Raw genomic sequence first — 22,533 nt, forward strand, 5'->3', positions numbered from 1 at the left:
TGCTGGGCACTGCGTCATCGCCCACTGCTCCGCGGGAGCTGTTCCCTGCAGCAGGGAAAGGGCTCCTGGGGGCTCTAAAGAGCAGCGCCTGCGCCCGGCAAGCGCCATCGACACAAAGGCCGCCGGGTCTCCGCGGCTGGCCGCAGCTGATGGGCTTCCGCAGCCCTTGTGCCAGGGCGGGAGGCGGCTGGGGCCCGCCAGGGTGACGGGTAGTTTCCCAGGAAGGGCGGCGCCGCAGAGATCCTGCTGTATGTACAGTCCAGAGCCGCCCATCCCCAAGGACAGAAGAACACTTCCCTGAAGGCCCCAGGGCGGAAGGCTCCGGGCGCGGCAGCTACGGCCGCCGCGCAGCCCCGCCCGGCCCGCGGGCGGCCCTGGCCCCGCGCACAGCGGCCCCGCCCGGCCTCGCCCCCTGGCAGGGCCCGCCTTCCCGCAGGCCCCCGCCGCCGCCGGGGCTGCCCGCTCCAGCGCCTGTCGGGCCGCGGCGCCGCCCTGCGGCTCCTGGCTCAGCGGTGCGGGGCCGCGGCGCCGCTCGCCGTTGCCGAGCTCTGGGCCGCGAGCGCCGGCGCGTCCCGCGGGCCGGGTGCCGGTGCGGCGCGGCAGGCGGAGCAGGCGGCGGCTGGGGCGGCCCCGGCGCGCCGGGGTCCTGAGCGGCGGCGGCGGCGGGCGGGCGGATCGGTGTCTCCTTCACTTCGCCCTCCAGTGCCCGCGGCTGCAGCAGCGCGGCCTTAGCACGGCCCCACCCGCCCGCGACCGGCCCCGGCCCCGCTCTGCCGCCTGCCCGCGACACACAGGTGCCGGCCCCGGCCGCGACCGGCCCCGCGGGGCGAGGGGGGGCGGGCGGGGCTCGCCCGCTGGCGAGCGGTTCTGGGGCCGCGTGGGCCGGGGGTAGCGGGGCCGCGGGCGCGTCCCAGCGCTCCCGGGTTCGGCGGGGCGGGCCGGGGGCTCTCCGCGCGGGCTGCCCCCGCGGCCGGGCTCGGGTGCGCGGGGCGCGGCGGGGCGGAGGGTCAGGCCGGGATGCCCAAGATGGCCGCGCCGAGCGGGTCGGTTCACCTTGCGGCGGGGCGGGCGGCGCGCCTGGCGCCGGGCCTGGGGGCCCTGCCCTGCCCGGGCTGCGGCCGCATCCCCGCTCTCCGTTCGCGGCCCTTCCCCTCTGGGAGGCGCTGCTTTACTGCCCCCGCCTTCGCTTTCTGAGCCGTAGTCCGTTTCCAGACCTTGTCCTTAAAGTTTCCGTATTGGCCTGGCCGATATTAGGCTTGCGTGTCCGCCTCCGGCCTGTAAGTAGGGAGAGGGTTAATGCAAGGGTAAGGCGGTGGGTTTTTTTTTTTTTTTTTTTTTTTTTCTTTTCTTTTCTTTTCTTTAAGCTCTGTGTAGTATCGGCGTAAGCCTGAAGGTCACCGTCTGTCTGATGTATTTTAACAAATTAATTATTTAATAATCTCAATTTTTCTGTTGCACTTTATTTGGATACTGGATAATTTCAGCATAGTTGTTGCTTTTTTAAATTGCGTGAATACAGCTTTTTTATCTGTTATAGGCTGATACGGTTTGTAGCTTGATCTTGAATATCTTGCGATCTTAAAATTGTTAGAAATCCTAATAGAGGTCTGTGGCATTCCTTAATTGTAGGGCGTGAGAGTTTTGAAATACTGCCTCGAAGGAGAACTGTGATCTAGTAATTTCAGTAACGTTAATATATTTTTCTGTTCTTGGGGTGATTCTTTCTTTTATCTCAGAAGAAGGCAAGATTGTGGCTCTCGAGTAGCAGATTAATTTAACTTTTTTCATCGCGGTGGCATGAAACAAAGATTAGGGTGGAGCTCTCACTTGGTTCAAGTATATTCTGTACTTCAAGTCGATTATTTTACAGTTCTTACAACTAACCTCTAGCAGCTAAATGATGCTTATTGTTTAGTCACTTCTAATTAGTAGTTTTTACGTGAAAGGTGCTTCAAAATACGGTTGAAAAAATTATTTGCAATTATAAGAATTTGCGAATCTAGCTAACACTGGAGGACACAGGATTGATTTTTTTTATGGCCTTGGTTTCATTTAATGAGTGCTGGTTTATCACACATTTAGTATATCTGAAATTAACTCTTGGTTTCCTGTTTTGTCCTCTTCCATCTGTAACATCAGTATTACGCTATTAGAACAGCAGTGTGACAGTTGTACTCTCTTTCAGCATTTTATTACAAAACTTTCATCTGTAGGATGGAGTGTCTAGCAAGTACTGGCTGGTTTCCCTGAAGTGGTAAGGATGCTTAACTAGGCCAGAATAAAACAGCAACAGCGTTTTTACTGTAATAATCCTCTGAATTTTGAAACAGATACAGGTTTGTTACCTTCTCAGGACATTTATGTTTAGCATAAATCTCTTGTCTGTTCTGGTTGTCTAGACAGATTGGAAACATTGAAAACAAAAGGCAAAAGCTCATTTATTTACACTGTAAAAGCATGTCTATGCTAAAGTCTAATATAAAACTTAAGAACTAGAAATAATTATTCTGCTGATGCTAGTTAGAGATGAGACCTGTTGATTAAGGGAGACATGTAGCTAAACCTTCTCTATAATAATTTACCTAAATAAAACCAACTCATTGAAAAATGTGCAGCAGACCTCTACAGGCAGGAGTTCTCACACTCTCTTGTAATTTGGTCTATCACTTGCTTCTTTCTATGGAATAAATATTAGGAAACATTCAATGACTTGTCACTGGGATTCGGGTCTGTTCTTCTACAGACTTGAACTTGGGTAAAGTGTCTTTAAACTTCAGATGCTCTAAGCCATTTTCATGTCTCTTTAAAAAAAATCGTTTAGTTTTATTGCCTCGACAACCGGACTTGTTCTTGAGCAAGTGAGAGGGGCCTTGATATAGTGACCTGGTTGTAGAGTTTAGACGTTTTTGCTAAAGAAGTTTTTCTGAGTTCCTGTGTATGTGTATGAAACGTGAGTGTAAATATTGTTCCTCAGAGGAAGTTGAAATTATCCCTTTAGGGCAATAGGGAGCTAAAGTAGGGTGCTCTGGAAGACTGCATTATGAATTGTAGAAAAGTCAGCAACAGTTTTCTGCCCTCCTATTGATTGCTAAAGTAGTGTGTGGTGGTTTTATTTTATTTTATTTTATTTTTGGTTATATAGTAGTTATAGTAGTAATTATATAATACAATTTGGCTGTGTATGGGAGGTGTAATTAGGGTTTGGAAGTCAACGTGTGAGCACACTGCCCTTGTTATTTTTCAAGTTCTAAAGACTGATTTTTTTTTTTTTCTTTTTAAGTAAATGAAAAAATATCTACCACACAAAAGGAAGATAAGAAGTCAATAATGTTAATCTGACTTTCAGCTAAACAAATGTCACCTATCAGTTTGAGAAGATAAGATTTTTGTTTGGATGTGTTAAGCCTTTACATGGCCTTGTCTAGTTTCATTTTCCCCCATCCCCTTCTTCCCCCTTTCACTGCGTTGGGGGTGTTATTAATATGCTCTGTTTTCTATATTTCACAACTTTAAAATGCAGGGCCTCTGTAACAGCAGCTTCTTGCTATTGAAATCATGGGAAAAGACTGTCAAGGAGGTACAGATAAGAGTTCATGTTGCCAGGGAGGTGAGTGATATGGGCCTGGGTGAGACCTTAGCCTGGTGTGTGTCCGTGAGGCCGGAGCGCTGGGCCGTAGCTCATCTGCAGTGACAGGTTCTTTAACAGCGAGGTTGCCAGAGGCTCCCTGTCTCAGAAAGGCACTTGTAAAGAGATCTCTTCTCACAGACCCCACGCTCCTCCTACTCGGATGTTTTAAACCAACGGGACAACTTCCCAAACTTCCATCTGTATGTTATCAGATTGGTTGCTGGTTAATGGTTTTAGATCTGCTTTTTTAAATTCTATGTCTGCCGTGTAAAATATTGGGCAAAAATGAAATTGGAGAGCAGATATGCTCTCTTTTTACATTTTCAAAACTAAAACCTTGTGGGTACTTTCAGGTAGTTTCCATAAGCATGAGTCAGCTTTGACTTTGTAGAACTTCAGGGAATAACTGTCTGCATTACAGGTTTTCAGATTTCTAGTGTCCAGTTTTTTTGGCAGTAACTATGCCAACTCTGGAAATGCGAGTTACTAGTTAATTTCTGGTAATGAGGGATGTATGGAGAAATCTACCTGAAAAATTAGGAACTGGATGGTCCTGTAATGCCTTTTCTCTGCAATGCCTCTTCTCTGCATAAGCTGAGAAAACATCCCATGTTCACAGTGACCTTTAGGGAAAATCTGGGTGTTTTACAGAATACTGCAGTATCATATCTATTAATTTAAAATGTATAATTATATCTATTAATTCCCTTCATATAGGCGAATCTACCTTAAAGACTTATCTTGAAAGAATTGGGGTAGCATTTTTTTCCTGTGTGCAGTGGCAAAAGGTTCATTATTAATTAGCCCTTTACCTTTCAGCTCCAATGGCGATTCCTCCATCATACGTAGACCTTGGCAAACCTGCCAGAGATATCTTCAATAAAGGATATGGTAAGAACAGTACCCTTTATAAGTGGTGTTTGAGATGCAACAATGAATTGCCTTTTTAAGTGTGTATGGAAAATTGAATCATCAAATGCCATCGTTTTTGGGGAGGAGGAAGATGTGCTATGTTTGTATCTTTACCAGCAACTAACAGATCGTTGAAGGCTTTTTGTGGACTGTTTTGGTGTGAAGGCTGTTAAATCTTACTGCTTGAGCCGCATAAATGCCAGAGGTGTACAAGTATGCAAGAATGTAAGCAGCAAGTGCAGTTTAACTTAGGAGCACACTTTGTTTACTGGTCTGTCTGTGCTGCCTTTGTTGATACAGAAAGGGTTATATACCAGTATAATGTTGTACCCTTTTTTGGACTAGGAAGAGGAATGGTTATTGGGATAAAGAATCCTTCCACGTCTTAAAATGCTTTAAAATGCAGACAGCTGCACAGTTAAATCGTTCTTTGTCACAGTGCTGTTTCTTTCTGTTCTTTGGAAACGTGGGGTTTTTTTCACTAGGACCGTTGCTCACCTCTCTGGATAACTATGTGAATTGACGCTCCCACAAAACGTAACTTACATTACAGTTCCAGTGGTTGTGTATTTTCCAGTGACTTTGCTTTTACAGTTTTTTACTTTAAGATATTTTATCTTGGTGCAGAAAGAGGCATTTTATGTGTTAGAATAGCTCTTTAAAAGGCATTGACTATAAAAACTGTTCCATTCCAGGAACAGAAAATAACGTGTTTCCTTTTGGAAGCTTCATTTGGTAGTTAAATGTACTTGTATAGATCTGAGAGGCACTCCTCTGCCTTGTTTTGGAGAGGCCTCCTTTACCTGCCGTGGCATTTAAAAGTTGGACGTTGCTGAAGTCAGTCTATAGCTGTTTATATACTTGTATATGTGTGGTACACTGCTGAGACTGCCTGAAAGACCAGCTTACTGAAAAATGTGCAGGGCTTTAGTTAAGCCCTAATCACATAACTTTGACTTCTGTTTTCTAAGGTTTTGGGTTGGTGAAACTGGATGTGAAAACAAAATCTGCAAGCGGAGTGGTGAGTTTAAGTAACTTTTATTAATTTTTTTTCTAGCTATGTTCTGATACTTAGTTAAAAGGGAAACATTTCAGGTTAAAGTTAAGTATTTTATAGGTTATATGAATGATAAATATCTGATGTTAGATCTAATTTCAGATTCCCCTAAAGATCTGAATGTATCAGGAATATTGCCTTGTTCAGTAATCTGTGTATAATAAAAGGGTTTATTACTTGTCCCTCGTCTTACATGTGAAGGTGAACAAATAAAGTATTTTAATATACCAATTATAGTATACAGATTTTATTTCTGAAGTACTTTTGGTGGCAATTTCTGGCATCTTAATTCTTGCATGAAGTAGTTGGCATTGAATAAGCATGGTATTAAAATGTTGCAATAGTGTTCCATGCAAAATGTCTTGGTCATGCAAGCAGTGCTCCCTGTAACTTTTATCTATTTCTAGAACAGATTTTGCAAGATAGCAAGGTAGATTTTTTTTTTCTCCCCATAACTGGAGCCTGAGCAGTGTAACTTGCTATTGGAAACAAGGTTTGTGGGGTATATGCTCTGTTTTTTCTAGAAGTCTGTGTGCCAACTGAAACACAGTTTGCAAGAGCCCTATTACAGAGGTAGTTGTTCTTACTATAGCTTGTTTCTTTGGAGGACTACCAGTTATGCTGGTAAAACTCTCTGCAAAATCCAAGCTCTGATGTGAATCCTGTATCAGTTACAAGCCATTCTTCCTGGGAGGAGAAACTGCTGGCATATATGTACTGCAGATGTTTTAAAGCAGAGATAAGAGATAATACAATAATTGGCTTATGCTGAAGCTGTTGCCCCAATGCTTACAGTCACATAGACCCTGTGCAGTAGGAATAGCACAAAGCAAGAAGTTAAAGCTGAAGGTATTTGTGTAGTTCCCATCCCTTCCCAGAGTGCTTAAGGACCTGTGATATCAAATCTGTTTTTCCTTCTGGGAAAGGTGAGTGTGAGGAGTCTGTTTGAAAATAATGTTGTGTATGGAGGAAGACAGAGATCAAAATGTTTATTTATATGTTTTAAAAAGTTGAAATAATGGTCTTCTTAAATAATAAGGTCAATAATACTTCACTGGAAAGAGCACTTTAACAGGTATTTGCAAACCTGGCTTCCACTTCTAATTACCTTCAGTTTTTGAATAGTGGTACACAGAAACTATTCATTCTATTCTTTGTGAGAATCCAAACGGTGAGAGACATCAGTGGTTACTTCCTTTAATAAAGAAATGTGAGTGATACTGTTGACTTCGGAGTTACTTTCAAGAATTCCAGGTCAGATTATACCATACTATAAACACAGCCTGTTTGCTTAGCTCCCACTTCAAACGTGGGTGTTGTTTCTGTGTGTCATTGAACCAAAGTGCAGGGCAATAGGAATTTTATAGGTGTCAGTAAAAGGTGTGTCTGTGGCTGCTATGAAAGGCTAGTGCATTGGGCAGACTCAGAACTCTTTAAAAAACAGTTAAAACCCCAACCCGAACACACACCACCCCCCATTTTGAAAAATGATGCCATTCTATGGCAGTTGCACACTGTCTTCAGGGATGGTTGACAAGAGTAATGAAAATACATATATGATTCTTAAAGAATTTTACTGGAGTTGTAATATGTGCCTAATAGTGTTCTTGGCTCTTGGTTTGATTTTTTAAGTTGGTCATTGGGAATATCAAACAGCCTTACATTTCAAGAATTTGTTGCTGCTTTAGAGGAGAATCTTTATGGTGGCTACTGTCTTGCTTTTGTGTTAATTGGTCACCCTGTACATTTTGTAACAGTGGCAGGAACACTGCAGTTGAGATGGGGATTGTGGGGAGGCCTCCCTGTGGGCATGAGTCAGTAATAATTCTTGACTGTGCTATTCTATTCTCCCTTCTCTCCTGCAAGTTGTCTACTGATTTTATTTTTTTTTCCATATAATAACAAGTTCTTGGTGCTTGCAGAAGGAGACACTCTGTAATGCTTTCAGGATCATATGTATCTTCTGTGCTTTTTAGGAATTCACAACGTCTGGTTCATCGAACACAGACACTGGAAAAGTGAATGGGAGCTTGGAGACCAAATACAAGTGGGCTGAGTATGGTCTGACTTTCACAGAAAAATGGAACACAGATAACACTCTGGGAACAGAAATTGCAATTGAAGATCAGGTAATAAATTATGAGAATATTTATTTGTTTTACCTCTGTGTAAGAACTGAATTTATGGCTTTATCTTATCTTCTCCCCCCTTCAATTAGATTGCCAAAGGCTTGAAGTTGACATTTGATACAACTTTCTCACCAAATACAGGGTAAGAATTGTTAATGTTTTTACCTTAGTTAGGGAGTAACGTCACCCATGGTCCATTGATCTAGTCTGTGGTATTGACAGAGCTGTTTGTATGATTTGCTGTTGATCTGTCTTAGCAAATCCCAATGCTAAAGGCTTCTGCCCTTTACCATGACATCACTATGGGGTTAGTATTGCACATTTCACAAGTTTGTGTTTTTTTCTGGGATAGAAACACCTGGAAGATGGCAGGAAACATGAAACTCCTGCTACATTCATCAGAAAATACCTGTTTGCCATAGCCTTGAGTGCTTGTAATGGCTGTACTTGTCACTGCTCCAGGGGATGCATATGCGAGGCATTTATATACATTGTGTAGAGTCATAGGACTCTTGAAATTGGAAGGTCATTGGGATAGATCATGTATGCTTGTCTTAGATAACTCTTTTCTCTGTTTCAGAAAGAAAAGTGGTAAAATTAAGTCAACTTATAAACGTGAATGCGTGAACCTAGGTTGTGATGTTGACTTTGACTTTGCTGGACCTGCAATCCATGGTTCAGCTGTCTTTGGTTATGAAGGCTGGCTTGCTGGTTATCAGATGACTTTTGATAGTGCCAAATCGAAATTGACAAGAAATAATTTCTCTGTGGGATACAAGACTGGAGACTTCCAACTGCACACTAATGTGTAAGTACTGTAAAAGCTTCTCCAGCTTTCCAGAAGTAGGCTTTCTTCACCTTTCCTTCTAGTCAAAGTACAAATGCTTGAAATATCAAGAGGCACCCACAAGGCCATTAATGGAGTGCATTTTTTTAATAGGAAACTCAAAATAAATGTGATACTTTGTATCTCGTTTTCAAAACAGGAAACACCTGTGGCTGTTTAGCATTTGCAGCATATATGATACAGCTTGCCAAATACTGAAGTATGTTCAAATTGGAAGTGCAGTACTTCAGTTGTGCAGAAATAATGCTTCTTCTGGCTATCTCATTATATTGAATTGTATCAGATTACAATATAAGGACAGTAGATTTGTTAGAGGTAGTAATTACTGTTGCAATCATGCTGTACTAGTTTTTTGAGTACGACTAAGGCTTTTCTTCTGGATTTTTTGTAGAGGTTCATCTTCTTGTCTGTCAGGGATTAAGAGTGCATGAAACAGTGTAAACAAGTGTAAGATATTTTTCTTCAGACTTCCTGCCTTTAGATATTATTTCAGAGCAATCTGATCAAAACCTACTGAAAAACATGGTGTTTTCAATCTAAATTAATAAAATTGGTGGAGTTTTATTGTGTTAATATAGTTAAAAGTTTTTGCTTTTGAAGGGAAAGCATGGGGATTGTATCTGTCTGAATTAATGGAAATTGAGGAATATAGGAGAAAACTATGAAATAGTTTAGAGTCCAGGCTGTAAGAATTCCATTTCAATTTACTAATGTAAAACATTGTGACAGATTTTTGAAAAGTCACCCAGTTCTGTAGGAGCTTCACATCTTCAATGATCATATAATTCAGAAGGTCCATTTTGTAAGCATTGACACACATCAGTCTGGTTTTTAAGGATGTGGGCAGGAATTCTGTTGAAGGACTTTGTCTGACAGCTGACATGAGAAATAGCTGTAGCACTCTGAAATACCTTTTTATTTCCATTTATTACTGCTGTTCAATTTTGCCCTGAAGCCTTTGTTCTCCTTCCCGTCTCTTATCAAAAAATGTGAAACAACTCAAACTTTTGAAGTTCTTACTTGAATAAAAATCTGAAGTAGTTAAAAAAGAGGGGGAGGGGAAAGGGGTGGATTATGCAAATAGGAAACTAACTTTTCTCTTAATTTGTGCAGCAATGATGGTTCCGAATTTGGTGGGTCAATTTACCAAAAAGTGAGTGACTGTCTTGAAACTGCTGTGAACCTGGCTTGGACAGCAGGTAGCAACAGCACTCGCTTTGGCATTGCAGCTAAATACAAGTTGGACTGCACTGCTTCTATTTCAGTAAGTATGGCTGTAACCCAAAGGGTTGTGCAAAGTACACTGTATTTTCAGTTGCTGTGAATCTGTGTGTAATTAGTACAGAATAGGCTGGGAGACCTTGTGGGAATTATAATTAAACCAGCAGTATTAAAATCCTGTAATATTGCTTACAGCAAAGTCTCATAGAATCTGACTGTCAAATGTGCTTATGTTAGGGATCCTACTGTATATATTAAAAGAAAAACACAGTTTAAAAAGCTTGTTTCTGATCCTGTAAGTTTCCACATTATTTTTTGTAAACCAGATTTTGGGGAGCTCTGTCACATTCTCATGGTAGGAACTCTGGCAATACTGGTTAAAATTAGTTGATAAGCAGCAAAGTTTTCTGTATGTTACAAAATTGGAATCATTATCTTGAGGAAGTGATACGAAGTAGGATAAATAATGTCTTAAGACATTATTTTGTACATGTTGTTTATGATGGTACTACAAAATGTTTGCTGCATGACTGATTGGACTTGCAAGATACTAATTCCTGTGTAATAATATGAACATGGAGGAGTCTTCTGATGTGGCATTTTTTGGCAGACGGTGGTAAATGGCTCTGGCCTTCTGAAAAAGGGGAGGGGGTGAAGTTTACCTGCAAAATCACATTCTAATAACAGTTCTCCCTGCCTTCGCATTCTCCATGCTCTTAAATATGTCATTGCTTCAAAATGTTACTGCTCCAGCTGTAAGTTGAGTGACGAGGGCATAGCTGGAAGGAGGGAATTCAGGAAACACGGGCATACTGAAAGAGCAGATAAAATTTGGTTGAACTGATAACAGCAGTTTTGCCATAGTTAGTCTAGATTCTGAATGGAAGCAAGTAACTAACCAGTTACAACATTTCAGTTGCTTCTTTTTTTTTTTTTTTTTCTTTAGGCAAAAGTGAACAATTCTAGTCTAGTTGGAGTGGGTTACACCCAGACCCTGAGGCCAGGTAAGACCTATCATGTGAATTATGTTACATATGTATATCTTCAGTGCATGCTAAAGAAAATAATTGAGATCTCTGCATTTATATGCAATATTTTTCCTTCAGAAATTTTTTTCTTTGGAGGCCAAGTAGATATTTTGTGGTAGCTTCAGTCATACATCAAACCTTTATCTAAACGTGACATCTATTTAACCTGATGGTATTAATTTATCATATTCTTCACTGATCTGTGCAGGAGTGGACTGTATTATGTTGGACAGCTTAAGGCTTTAAAGCTTAAGCTTTAGGCTAGGCATAGCATGTCTTCTTTTTTGGCACTGCTTTGTCCAATCATACCATGTTGAATGATAGCAGGTCTTCAAATTATGAATAATTGTCAAAACCCCACACTTCCTGCTCTTCTTATTTAGTAAAAAAAAACCCTCCAGAACTTGTTCTGCATAAGTATGAAAGCACCTGTGAAGGCTGTATTACCCTTGGCTAGTTCCTTACTTGAAAAAGCTAGTTTCATTCCATCCCTTTATAGGTAGAAGTGTCTATCTGTGCACAGTTTTCCTCCTCCTTTGCATGCCTTAATGCAGGAAGGGAGAACTCTTGTGTATTTAGCAATTAGAGACTTCGTATATTGACTTGATAACTGTTCACAAAAATCATAGAGCTTTCTTCATGTGACTAACTTTCAGTAAATTTCGTGGGTAAGTATATTCTTTTCTAAAAATCTTTAGAGAAAAGTAATTGTATAAAAAGAGAGCTACAACTGGGACTTGTAATGACTGAGGTTAAGTTGAATGAAACTTAATGTGTGTGTTGTCAACATGCTGCTTAAAAATCTTACAGGTGTGAAGCTTACACTGTCTGCCCTGATAGATGGAAAGAGCATCAATGCTGGTGGCCATAAACTTGGTCTTGGCCTGGAATTGGAGGCTTAAAAAGGTGAAGAAACTGCTGCAGAGAAGGGATATCAGAAGAATTTGGCCTTAAAATGTATTTCCAATGTGACCAGCAGGCTTTTTTTCCAGGAAGGATGACCTAGAACAAGAGCTGTATTTGAAGTATTTAGACAGTTACTTGTTAGCTGGTTTCTAGTTAAATTGGTTACCCATCTAGTTAAAATTCTGCATTAGTGCAGTCACTTAAACATTATTTAAATGTATTTAACTGTTTAATGCGCTACCCACAAATAATGAAATAGACATTTATGAAAACTGTACAATTGTGTGCATGTTTGTTTTTATGTTCCTTTTAACATTCGATATTGCCATTGAATGAGAAATGGATCACTGGATGTTTTGAAATGAGGTCAACAATTTTGTTGAATGACCTGAACTAGAAATACATTTGGTATCCCAAGACAAATTATGAATAAAACAAGTACACACACATACTTGTGCCTCAGATATTTTAAGACTAAAGATACGAGGGTAGTGCTCAGTTAAGTTTTAACTTTTAAGTAATCCAAGAAGTAGTGCTCTGTACTTTTGTGCAGTTAAGAACCCCCACCCATGACTATACTGAATATAGGTGAACAGTTGGATTCCTCAAGCAAACTGAATGTGCTTTTCTGTCAGGTAAGGTTTGTCACAACACAATGGTTTAATTCCCCCTGTGATCCACGGGCGACATGTACTGTGTTCCTAGTTGGCCTCCTGATGCAAAAAGTGCATCGATGTACTTGGCACACTCTGAGACATTTAGGAAATGTTCCTTGAAAAACCTCACCACAAACACACCTTTTGCTTATATTTGTATGAAGTGAGATGTATCTCTGCAATTGAATGTAACAGTGTAATGGTATAACAGCCTGCTTATCCCAACTGCTGTGAGAGGTTTCTGCTTAAAATGACTGAAATAAAGACAATTTTAAATGGAGATGGAGGAAAATGCATCTGATCTTGCTTTCCCTTTAACTAATAAATGTTGGACCCATTTTAAGTCCAGAAACTTGAAGAAGAATAATGGGAAAATGCTCATGTTTTTCCAGAATAGTAATGAGAGAATAGAAGTATGAGGGCTATTTAGTCTATGAACCTAACATCCCTGAAGGGTGAACTAGCTGTGAATGCTTTTAATGTGTAATATATATTATACATGTAGTTGCACTGCTTACATTTAAGAGTTGGAATTCACTGAGCTTGAGGGAATGCCTGGAGCCTACTTCTTAAGACATTCATAGCTGAGAAGAGGGTCTTGATACTTAGCCTTGCAGTCAGTGGTTCACAGCAGCTCCCTTCATAGTGCAGGTGGCTGGCTCATGATCAGGAAGCTCTCTCTGGTTTGAAATTATTATCATTTGATACTGGGTTAAAATTAATGCCCATAAAAGTATTGGTGGTTTGCTCAAGGTCTTGTTCCATCTTGCGTTGTTGCCCTCGGACTGAAATTCTCACACGAAGCTCTCTGTTATGAACTGCCTGTGTTTAGGCTTTAGCTGTGGAGTAGCTGAGCCACCTTCTTTGCAGAAGACAGACTAGAGCTTAAGCCTCCAGCTCAGGCTCCTGAGCAGATGTGCTAGTGTGTTTGACTAGTTCTCTTACATGTCTGTGAAGCATTTGTGCTGTGGAGTACCTTTACTGCTGTTGTCATTAAATGTCCTTGTCATTTAGTTGCATTTTTACCATTTAGGGTGGAAGAAGCATATAAGGTGCAATTCGCTGCTGTTACTGCATGTTAAGGTCCGTAGTGAGTATTTATAGTTTGAGGTGGTTTTATGTGCTAGACCACTTTAAAAGCTAGAGACTATGCAGCCAGACATTGAATTTTTGTATTTTCAGTATCACCACTTTTGGTGCCTCACAAATGCTTCTGATACAAAAAACACAAAAAGAACAAGACTAAAAGCTTAAAACACCCAAACTGCCAAAATCTGCAAAACAAACCAAAACAGCCTACCAAAAACCTCCCTGAAATGTTGTGTACCTGTATACAGTGTCCAGCTGCAGCACCCAGGCAGATACTGGATTGTGTCCTGTGGTTATGAATAATGCCTTGTTTCTCTCCTTAAACCAGTGACACTGATGTTTCTCAGCTTTTGATAGGGCTGTAATTGACTTTTTGTTTTGGTGGTGCTGGTTTCTGGGGTTTTTTTGTATTACTTTAGAAGCAAATACTATAACCTTTTTCTTCATAGCCTGCTCCTCTAGATATTTTTTGTTTCTGAGGTCACAAAATGGGTGAGTGAAATAAAAGCACATATTGTGGAGTTTCTCTTCAACTCTTAAAAATTAGTAATGGAAGATTGGAACCTATTCATTTTACTCTTTGTAAATATGCATGACTTCACTAGTCCTCAGCCTTTAAACCTTAAGTAGTTGTATTTGTTAAAGTGCTAACAGGCAACTGGAGAAGTAAAAGGGCTCTGCAGTAGTTTTGAGAACTGTGAAAATAGGAGTTTTTCTAAAATATTCTGTCATAAATCACTACTTTGAACATGAAAAGGAAGTTAAGTATCTTTTTCTTAATATCTCCCAAGTAAGGCTTATTAAAAATGGCTTTCAAACTTACTTTTCAGCTGTTACAGAAGCTTGTGGTGTAATTGGAGTTTTGTGGTAAGGAATGTTGGTAGTTCATATAGCTCCATTTTATTAATATATGTAAAAGCCTTAATAACTTCCAGTGCCAGACAGCCTTTCCTCAGGTGTCCTGAATAAAAACCCTCCACCACTTGCGATAACCAATGACCAGAGAGCATAGTTCTGCATCTTGTTTGTGTGACCTGTAGCAGCTGCTACAGCTGGAGTAGGGGGTGTCTGTGTATAGGAGACCTAATCACGCTTTCATAAATAAAAATGACATGAGATTATGACACCCTGGATTTCACGAGTTGCTGTCTGAGTGTGCTGACCGTTTATGCTCTTCTGTGCTGTAAAAATTCTCAAGGTTGGTTCACTTAACCTTGGACTCTTCACGTGCTTTAGCTGGGTGTGGTATATTCCTCAATCTGCCTCTTTCACACTGCAGTTTTTCAGAAGCAGAAAATTGGAACTTTTCTGGAATGGGCAGGGAAACCTTTTGCCCCCAAGCGGTGGGCCAGGGGTTTTTACCTTTCCCTTGGCGTTGGCTAAAGCGAGGCAGCAGTAAGGGTTCTTGCTGCCCTCTAATGTCCTGTTCTGGTGTTTGACTCATTGCTGCAGCAGCCCGGCGGCCGGCGCAGATCCGCATTAGTTCATGGTGACTGCTCTCCTAGGGGAGGTAGAACCGGGCAAACGAGACAGCAGCTCATGCACGGATGATTCAGCCCCACTTCTACCAAAGGTCCTTGTTCCCTTATCAAACCAGTAAGCAAAGACAGAAGCAATTCTATGCAAGGTGAGTCAGTAATGATAAAACTGGCTCACACCTGTAGCAATAGTGTCTTAATGGCAGGTAGAAATGCTTCCTAGGAACCAACTGGCAGGAAGGGAAACCCAAAGAAAAAGCTGATTGGGTTGTTATGTGGCATGAAAAGGCTACATTTATTTTAAGTGGTTTTATTGTGTTCATCAGTTTCCCTTTGCAGTGGAATATTTCTGTGCCCAATTTGGAATAGTAATAAAAACATAGATGATATCCATTAGTGTAGTGTTCATTCATTGTATTTAGTGGTGTTTCCTTTCTCATTATTGTTTCTGGGGCTGCCTTTTAGTTGTGCTTTGGGTCCTTCTACATGCTGCTGGGTCAAATTGGAAGCAATAAAACCTTGGATTTTTCTGAGCGTAATGTGCAGCATCTTTTACTTTATCTGCAAGTTCAATGCAAATGCTCATGTAAAAAGAGGAAAATGTGGGTTTTTGCAAAGTAATTTCTGAGAATGTGCAATTAAAACTTAGGAAAATACTATTGGACAAAATCTGAGCTGTTACTGAGATTTGGTTTGTATCTACCCTCATTTATCTGCTGGTGTTGAGAAAAGTGCTGACAGACCTTTAAAGATGAAAAGCATGGACTGTTTCAGTTTCTAATATTTGCTCTTTACTTCACTATCTTTTGAATGAGGATTTTCTGCTGAGCCAAGTACCAAGGCAGTACTAGCAGTACACTTGCTGGTTAACAACAGCGCACATATGAGAAATGTTTTGAGGATTAGTGTTTTTTTTTTTTTTTTTTTTTTTTTTTCCCCCCATGAATTTTTCTTTGTCCTGGATCCATGGGAGAAGATCGTAATGCTGAAGCAATGACGCTATTTCACTGTTCGGCATTCTTAGCACCTATTAACTTTTGTTTGTTTGTTTTTGTTTACTTTCCTGTGAGCATCACAACACTAAATGGCTATTACAGAAGCGTCCCTTATCTTTCACTGTGCTTCATCGCTTCAGCCTGAGCTACCCGAGCTCCGCCTGAGAGCCGGCACGGAGGGATGCTCACAAGCAACCGGTGCGCTTTGCCCTCGCATTCTTAGCGAGGTCTGTGGTGGCAGTATCAAAAATACACTTAAAATGACTCTTAGTAGGCACACGTGGCTCCTTCGTTTAAGAAATGCTAAGTCTATGGTTAAATACTTTGCTGTGGTTGGGGTTTGGCTGCGGCGTGGGGAGGGGCGCGTGTGTGTGTAATCTCTCCTGTACAATCCGGGATGTTTTTCCGGCAGCTTCCGAGCGAACTTTATTGCCAATTTACTGTTCCTCGTGATCCGCTGCGGTCCGTGTCACGGCTCTGGCAATGACGGGGACAATGGCCCGTCGGGCCGGGAGCGGGGCCGCTCCGAGGCGGTGGCGATGACGGGACAATGGCCGGTCCGGCCGGGAGCGGGGCCGCTCCGAGGCGGTGGCGATGGCGGGACAATGGCCCGGTCCGGCCGGGAGCGGGGTCGCTCCGAGGCGGTGGCGATGACGGGACAATGGCCCGTCGGGCCGGGGCCGCTCCGAGGCGGTGGCGATGACGGGACAATGGCCCGTCGGGCCGGGAGCGGGGCCGCTCCGAGGCGGTGGCGATGACGGGACAATGGCCGGTCCGGCCGGGAGCGGGGCCGCTCCGAGGCGGTGGCGATGACGGGACAATGGCCCGGTCCGGCCGGGAGCGGGGTCGCTCCGAGGCGGTGGCGATGGCGGGACAATGGCCGGTCCGGCCGGGGCCGCTCCGAGGCGGTGGCGATGGCGGGACAATGGCCCGTCGGGCCGGCAGCGGGGCCGCTCCGAGGCGGTGGCGATGACGGGACAATGGCCCGGTCCGGCCGGGAGCGGGGCCGCTCCGAGGCGGTGGCGATGGCGGGACAATGGCCGGTCCGGCCGGGGCCGCTCCGAGGAGGTGGCGATGACGGGACAATGGCCCGTCGGGCCGGGCCGCCATCGCGGGCGCCGCCCCCCCGAGTCCGCCGCGGGCGGCGGGCGCCACCTGGCGGCCCCCGGTGCTCCCCGCAGGCCGCCGGAGCGCCGTGAGCGGCAGCCGCTCCCGTGGGCCCCGACACACCGACCGAAGGGCGCGGTGGGAAATGATGGTGCCAGCGAGCCCCAGCTGATTCTGAGGGGAAAAAAAAAAAAAAAAAAGTAGAATTAGAGGAGCAAGGCCTGCACTCGGTGTGCTCTGTCCCTGCGAACGAGACCCGGGCAGCGGCCGTCGGCTCTGAGGGAGCAGCCAGCGCCGTTCGCGCGGCCTGCGGCCGCTGGCTCCTGGGAGCAGCCGCTCCCCTGGCTGAACGAAATGAATTAACGCAGAAGTTATCTTCCCGACTGCTGCTCTGCTCCTGACGTGACAATGCTTTTCTGGAAGAAATCCCCACGTAGCTTGCAATACCTTGATTTCCAAAGGGATGTTCTGGCCACCCTTGGCTATAAGAAATACTTGCTGGCAGGAGGACAGGGCACAGCAGCTGCCAAAACCCAGCAGGCAAAGGGGAAGGATCCAAAACGCTGCTGACTGGCGATATTCCCATGTCTGGTGGCATCAGGCAGTGCGGTGGGGCTGGACTAATGCTGTGGTGGCACAGGACACATCAGAGGTGTCCCATGGCTGCAGCCCAGGAACCTCACACTGCTACTGTGTGGGTACCTCACAAACTCTTACCCCATCTTTGCAATTAATTGTAATTTAAGTGTCAATCAACCCACCAGAGCATGAGAACAGGGAAGGGAGCCCAGCAAGTCTGCTAAGGACCTGTTCCATGTGGCCAGGAGTGTGCCCAGGTGGCCAAGAAGGCCAATGGCATCTTGGCTTCTATGAGAAATTATGTGATCAGCAGAACAAGGGAAGTGATTGTCCCTTTGGGCACTGGTGAGGCCACACCTTGAGCACTGTGTCCAGTTCTGGGCTCTCAGTTCAGGAAGAACATTGAGGTCCTGAGAAGTTCAGGAAGAACATTGAGGTCCTGGAGCATGGCCGGAGATGGGCAGCTGAGCTGGTGAAAGGTCTACAGGGTAAGTCCTATGAGGAGCAGCTGAGGGAGCTGGGGCTGTTTCACCTGGAGAAAAGTAGGCTCAGAGGTGACTTTATCACTATCTACAACTACCTGGAAGGAGGATGTAGGTAGGTTGGGGTCAGCATCTTCTCCCAGGCAACTGGTGACAGGATGAGAGGACATAGCCTCAAACTGCACTAGGGAAGGTTTAGCTTAGACATTAGGAGGAGTATCTTCACAGAAAAGGTGATTAAATATCGGAATGGACTGCCCAGGGAGGGTCTGTCCTAGGAGGTGTTTGAGAAAAGATTGGACACTGCACTCAGTGACTCAATTGATACAGGGATGTTTGATCACAGATTGGATTCAATGATCTCTGGTGCCTTTTCCAACCTAATTGATTGTGTGATGCTGTGGTGAAGCATCAGTCTTTGCTGTTTGCATTGCTAGTGCCATGGGGCAGAAGTGGTTAGTGCTGCTGTGAGGAGTGACTGTACCACCAACCCCTTCACACAGAGGGCTGTTAGAAAGCTGCTGTGCAGAATATTTCAGTTGAGGATGGAGCGCAGACATAGACTTCTGTTTGGGCCATTCTGTTCATGGACATACAAAATTTGTCTTTCCTGGACAAAACCAGAAGACTAGTGCATCCATGGTGCTGGGTAGTCAACTGCTGTCCCGGGCTCCCCATGGCCTCTTCCTGAATGCTGCCTCACCTTGTCCTCCTTGGGGCTTTGTTTCCCTTCAAGCAGAGCATGCAAACACCTCTTTGTCAGTTGTATTGAACCCCTCAGCTCCTGGGTAGTTGGAGAAATGGGTGTATTGCCTGCTGCCCTGGTGCAGGGGGCTGAGCCTGGGCCCAGGCCAAATTGACAGCTGTGGTGAATTTTTTGCCTTGGCACCTTGTAGAGTGGATCAGGTGGGTTGTTACTATTCACAGGAAACACCCAGTGTCTTTTTAATTTCTCTAATTGTCAGCATGTGCTTTGGGGAGCAGGGTAGGGAGTATTTTTGCTTTCTCTTAGTAGTGGTGTGCACTTTGTGTCCTTTAGCCCTGACAGAAGCCTGCTCACTGTGATGGAGTTTGCAGCAGCTCTTGCTGTCATACCTGTGAGGTTCATTTGCTGGGCTGAACAGAACCAGCTTTGACAGACATTCCCTGGATGTGGTAAGCACAAGTGGTGGCCCTCTATGCTGTCAGCTGCAGAATTTGCCCTGAGAGAGATGGCACTAGGTGAGTGTGTGTCTATGTTTCAGGGATCAATATTTTATGAAATGTTTCTAAGAGAACCACAATTCACAAATATTTCTTCATGGTGCTGTAATTTGCTATGGATGGAGGCTAATATTGCAGTCTTAGAAGGCTGATCTTCTTCCACTGAATCTTTGAGAAAATATTTTACTTTGGTATTAATCTTTTGAAGTACTTTAGGAAATCTGGTTCAGCATTTAGTCCTGGTGCAAGACTGGTAGGCTTTTGGGTGAGCTTTAATGTTTTGTAGCACAGGTCCTCTCTGCATTTAGAATATGTGAGCTGGTGTTGAAATTGTTTGCAGTTAATTTAAATAGCCTGAAGCTCCCCTGGTTTAGCTTTATCATGCCCATGATAAGGTGAGTTAATGAGTGAGCACTGATGTAGCAGTTTTGATAGGCTCTCTGCCAACACAGCACAACCTACCTAAAACACCTTCTCTTTTTCAAAACAATCTGGCTTGGAGCTCCATTTTCTAATATTTCCTTTTCTGTGTGGGCTGCTGTAGCAGAGATGTACATGGAGTCCCAGCACAGTCTTTTAGTAGTAGCTTCTCCCGGGCACAGCTCCTCCTAACCTGTGGCACACCCCAATGCCAGAGGAGTGCATGTGAGGTAGTGTTCTTGGCTCTTCTCTGGGTTTGGCAAAGCATAAGTCAGTGGTGAGCAGAGAGAGCAGAGCTCCTAGAAGGCATGTGCCCACTGCCTTACAAACCTTGTGTGTTAAGCTGATTATGTTTCTCGTTCATGAACTGAGATTGCGCTCACCTTTCTGTCTGGGATTTCGTGAATTAAAAACGTGGTGTGTCACGTGTACCTGGGCTGGTGGGGCTGGGGCACCTGGTGGCCACACCGTGGAGTGCGGCTGTGCTGTCCTTGGGTGGGAGTGGGTACAGGCCTGCCTCGGCCTGTGGGCTGAGCCGCCTGCACAGCAGCTGGTGGGTACCTGAGGGCAGGCTCACAGGCACAAAGACCTCAGCCTGCATAGCAGCAAGGGAGAGAACAGCTGAGGAGGAGCAGAGAAGCATCCAAAATGTGAACTTTCCAGAAGAAGGGCTCTAACTTTAAACTTTCCTTTACAGGATAACCGTGGAGAATGTGTTGTTACCTCTGCTCTGTTTTTCTTTCCTTTGACTTACAGCCTTTAATCCCTTGGAGAAAAAGTACAGGGAGTTACCTGAAATTACTTGGTGTTCCTGTAGGTGTCACAGTCCAATTTTCTTTATGAAGTAATATAAACCCAAAGCAGAAAGTTAAGATAATTAAACACAGAAAAGGCAGTTGTAACTTCTGCTGGTGATTCCCTGATTTTGTCTACTTCTTTTGTTCGAGAATTGTGACCAAAGCTGCTTGGCCCTTCTGAGATCTAGGAATCTTCCATTAGCACAGACTGCTGAAAGCCGGCTATTTTCCTGTTTATAGGTTCTCAGTTTATTAGCTTGAAGGCAAAAAAAGTAATGTGAAACTCAGTAAGGTCAGGAAGGACCACATCAAAGGCTGAATGCAGAAGTGTTTGATCACAAAATTAAAATTATATTATAATGCTTACATGTCATAGGGGCTGTCAAAATTGATTGCTTGTACAAGTTTGATTAGTCTTTTGCAACACTGTAGGTGCTTAGCTTTGCAGCCTTAATCATGTAGTTTTAGTGTAGTTTGTAAAGATGACCATGAATGGTTCCTAAGGTCCACAGGCAGACACACCCTATCTGCATGTCTAAAGTGTTCGTTAAGAGTTTATCATAGTCTGTGTCTAGAAGTTTAAATATACACTTGAACTTAAGCTTGAGCTAAAGGGTGAATCAGTATATGGTGGGTGACAACACTGAAAATCAAGAAAGGAAAACTTGGTAGCAGCCGTCCGAGTAACCAAAGCTGCATGAGAGGGGCGTGAGATGGGCTTGATGGTACCTGAGACACCTTCTGTAATGACAGAAGGAATTTAAGTGCTGGGTCTCTGGGTGTTATTTAAATGTGTCTGTGCTTTTGCCTCCTTTGGGTGGGTCTTCACTGGTATCTTGGATCAGTCTCAGAACTGTGAGGATAGGTCTGATCCCATACAGCAGTCCTCAATAGGGCCAGGGGAGCTCAGCTTTGGTACTGTGGCACAATGCTCACAGGACACCTTATGGGGTCTTGATGGTCCTCCTGACCTGAGGAGAGGGACTATGGCCTGTTGGTGGGAATAGCTCCCAAGAAATGACCGTGCCTAAAATCCGTAACAGCTGTGGGAAGACCCAGAGGTAGTGATATAGAAGCTGGCTCTAAACATCTGTGGAGAAACTCCAGTTTTTTGTATAGGAACCATTTTGTCAGGAATTTGACCTAGTGTGTGTTGTTTTGTAATTGTGCTTTGATAGTGAATTAATGCTCCTCCTCACTGGGGATATCTTTGAGGCTCATTGGAACATAATCTAACTCTGCTGCTTAAAGGAAGCCAAGGAGGGCTCTGCTCTTTCTTTCAGCTTGTGTTAATCTTGTCGTTATAATACACGATGGCACAATAGTTGCACAGTTAACTATGGCTTTCTGCTTTGTAATGACCCCACTAATTACACTAGATAGAAAAGATGGATTAAGTGTCTTGGGAGAGCATTTCATGCAGCCGATGTTTAGATGGCTGGAGGATGTTGAAGGTGACACTGGAAATGACATGCCAAAACTCAGCTGATATGGCCAGGAAGACAGTGGTAGCTGTGTGGAAGCTGGTGAAGGCACCTGAGGGATCCTTTCTTGCCTCTGTGGAGCTGAACATTGCCAGAGGTGGAGACAGATGTGTGTCCTTCCACACAGAGCAGCAGAGAGCTCTCATTGCCCCCTTTCTCCCTGACCCCATGTAGTCTTTACAGCTCTGTTTGAATCCAAAGGTGTCCATTGTTGGATGACAAAGCTTTCCAGTTTGGCTCGTTGCAGCTGTTCCTGCTCCTCCTGGCTTTCCAGGTTTTGATTTGTAGCAGATAGCAGCAGCAGCAGGAAAAATAGGTAGGCAGATGGAAAAATACTTACCTTATGAAGTAAACATTGAGAACTGTGAGCCACAGCCTGTGTGAATTTCACTGGTGCCAGCAAAAGAGTCTGACATGCAATGCAGGGTAAAAATAATGCTCAAAATCAGCATTTTCGAGCTAAGAACTGTAGGTGTTTTGGGTGTTTTCTGGTTGGTTGCTTTTGTTTGTTTGTT

General features: G+C 44.0%; 1 protein-coding gene across 2 annotated transcripts; it reads left to right on the forward strand.

The window, feature by feature from the left end:
• Positions 1–648: 648 nt before the first annotated feature.
• On the forward strand, positions 649–12,664 carry VDAC2 (voltage dependent anion channel 2). Of its 2 annotated transcripts, none has more exons than XM_066324092.1 (9): positions 649–794; positions 4,448–4,519; positions 5,512–5,561; positions 7,574–7,726; positions 7,816–7,868; positions 8,307–8,534; positions 9,687–9,837; positions 10,741–10,798; positions 11,633–12,664. In XM_066324092.1, exons 2-9 carry the CDS (start codon positions 4,453–4,455, stop codon positions 11,722–11,724), a joined length of 852 nt encoding a protein of 283 aa, XP_066180189.1. In that variant the 5' UTR covers positions 649–794; positions 4,448–4,452; the 3' UTR covers positions 11,725–12,664. The 2 variants fall into 2 exon arrangements, with proteins under 2 accessions (XP_066180189.1, XP_066180187.1); XM_066324090.1 differs by lacking the exon at positions 649–794 and adding an exon at positions 3,541–3,607.
• Positions 12,665–22,533: the final 9,869 nt, after the last annotated feature.

The sequence above is a fragment of the Sylvia atricapilla genome, chromosome 8 (assembly GCF_009819655.1).
Source record: "Sylvia atricapilla isolate bSylAtr1 chromosome 8, bSylAtr1.pri, whole genome shotgun sequence".
Taxonomy (NCBI): Eukaryota; Metazoa; Chordata; class Aves; order Passeriformes; family Sylviidae; genus Sylvia; species Sylvia atricapilla.

What these genes read in the sequence shown, in the direction of transcription:
- VDAC2 (XM_066324090.1), top strand. Translation starts at nt 3,556, where the DNA reads ATGGGAAAAGACTGTCAAGGAGGTACAGATAAGAGTTCATGTTGCCAG. An exon ending in GAGTTCATGTTGCCAGGGAG is followed by an intron (nt 3,608 to 4,447) that starts GTGAGTGATATG and finishes TTTACCTTTCAG; the next exon opens with CTCCAATGGCGATTCCTCCA. An exon ending in AAATTGCAATTGAAGATCAG is followed by an intron (nt 7,727 to 7,815) that starts GTAATAAATTAT and finishes CCCTTCAATTAG; the next exon opens with ATTGCCAAAGGCTTGAAGTT.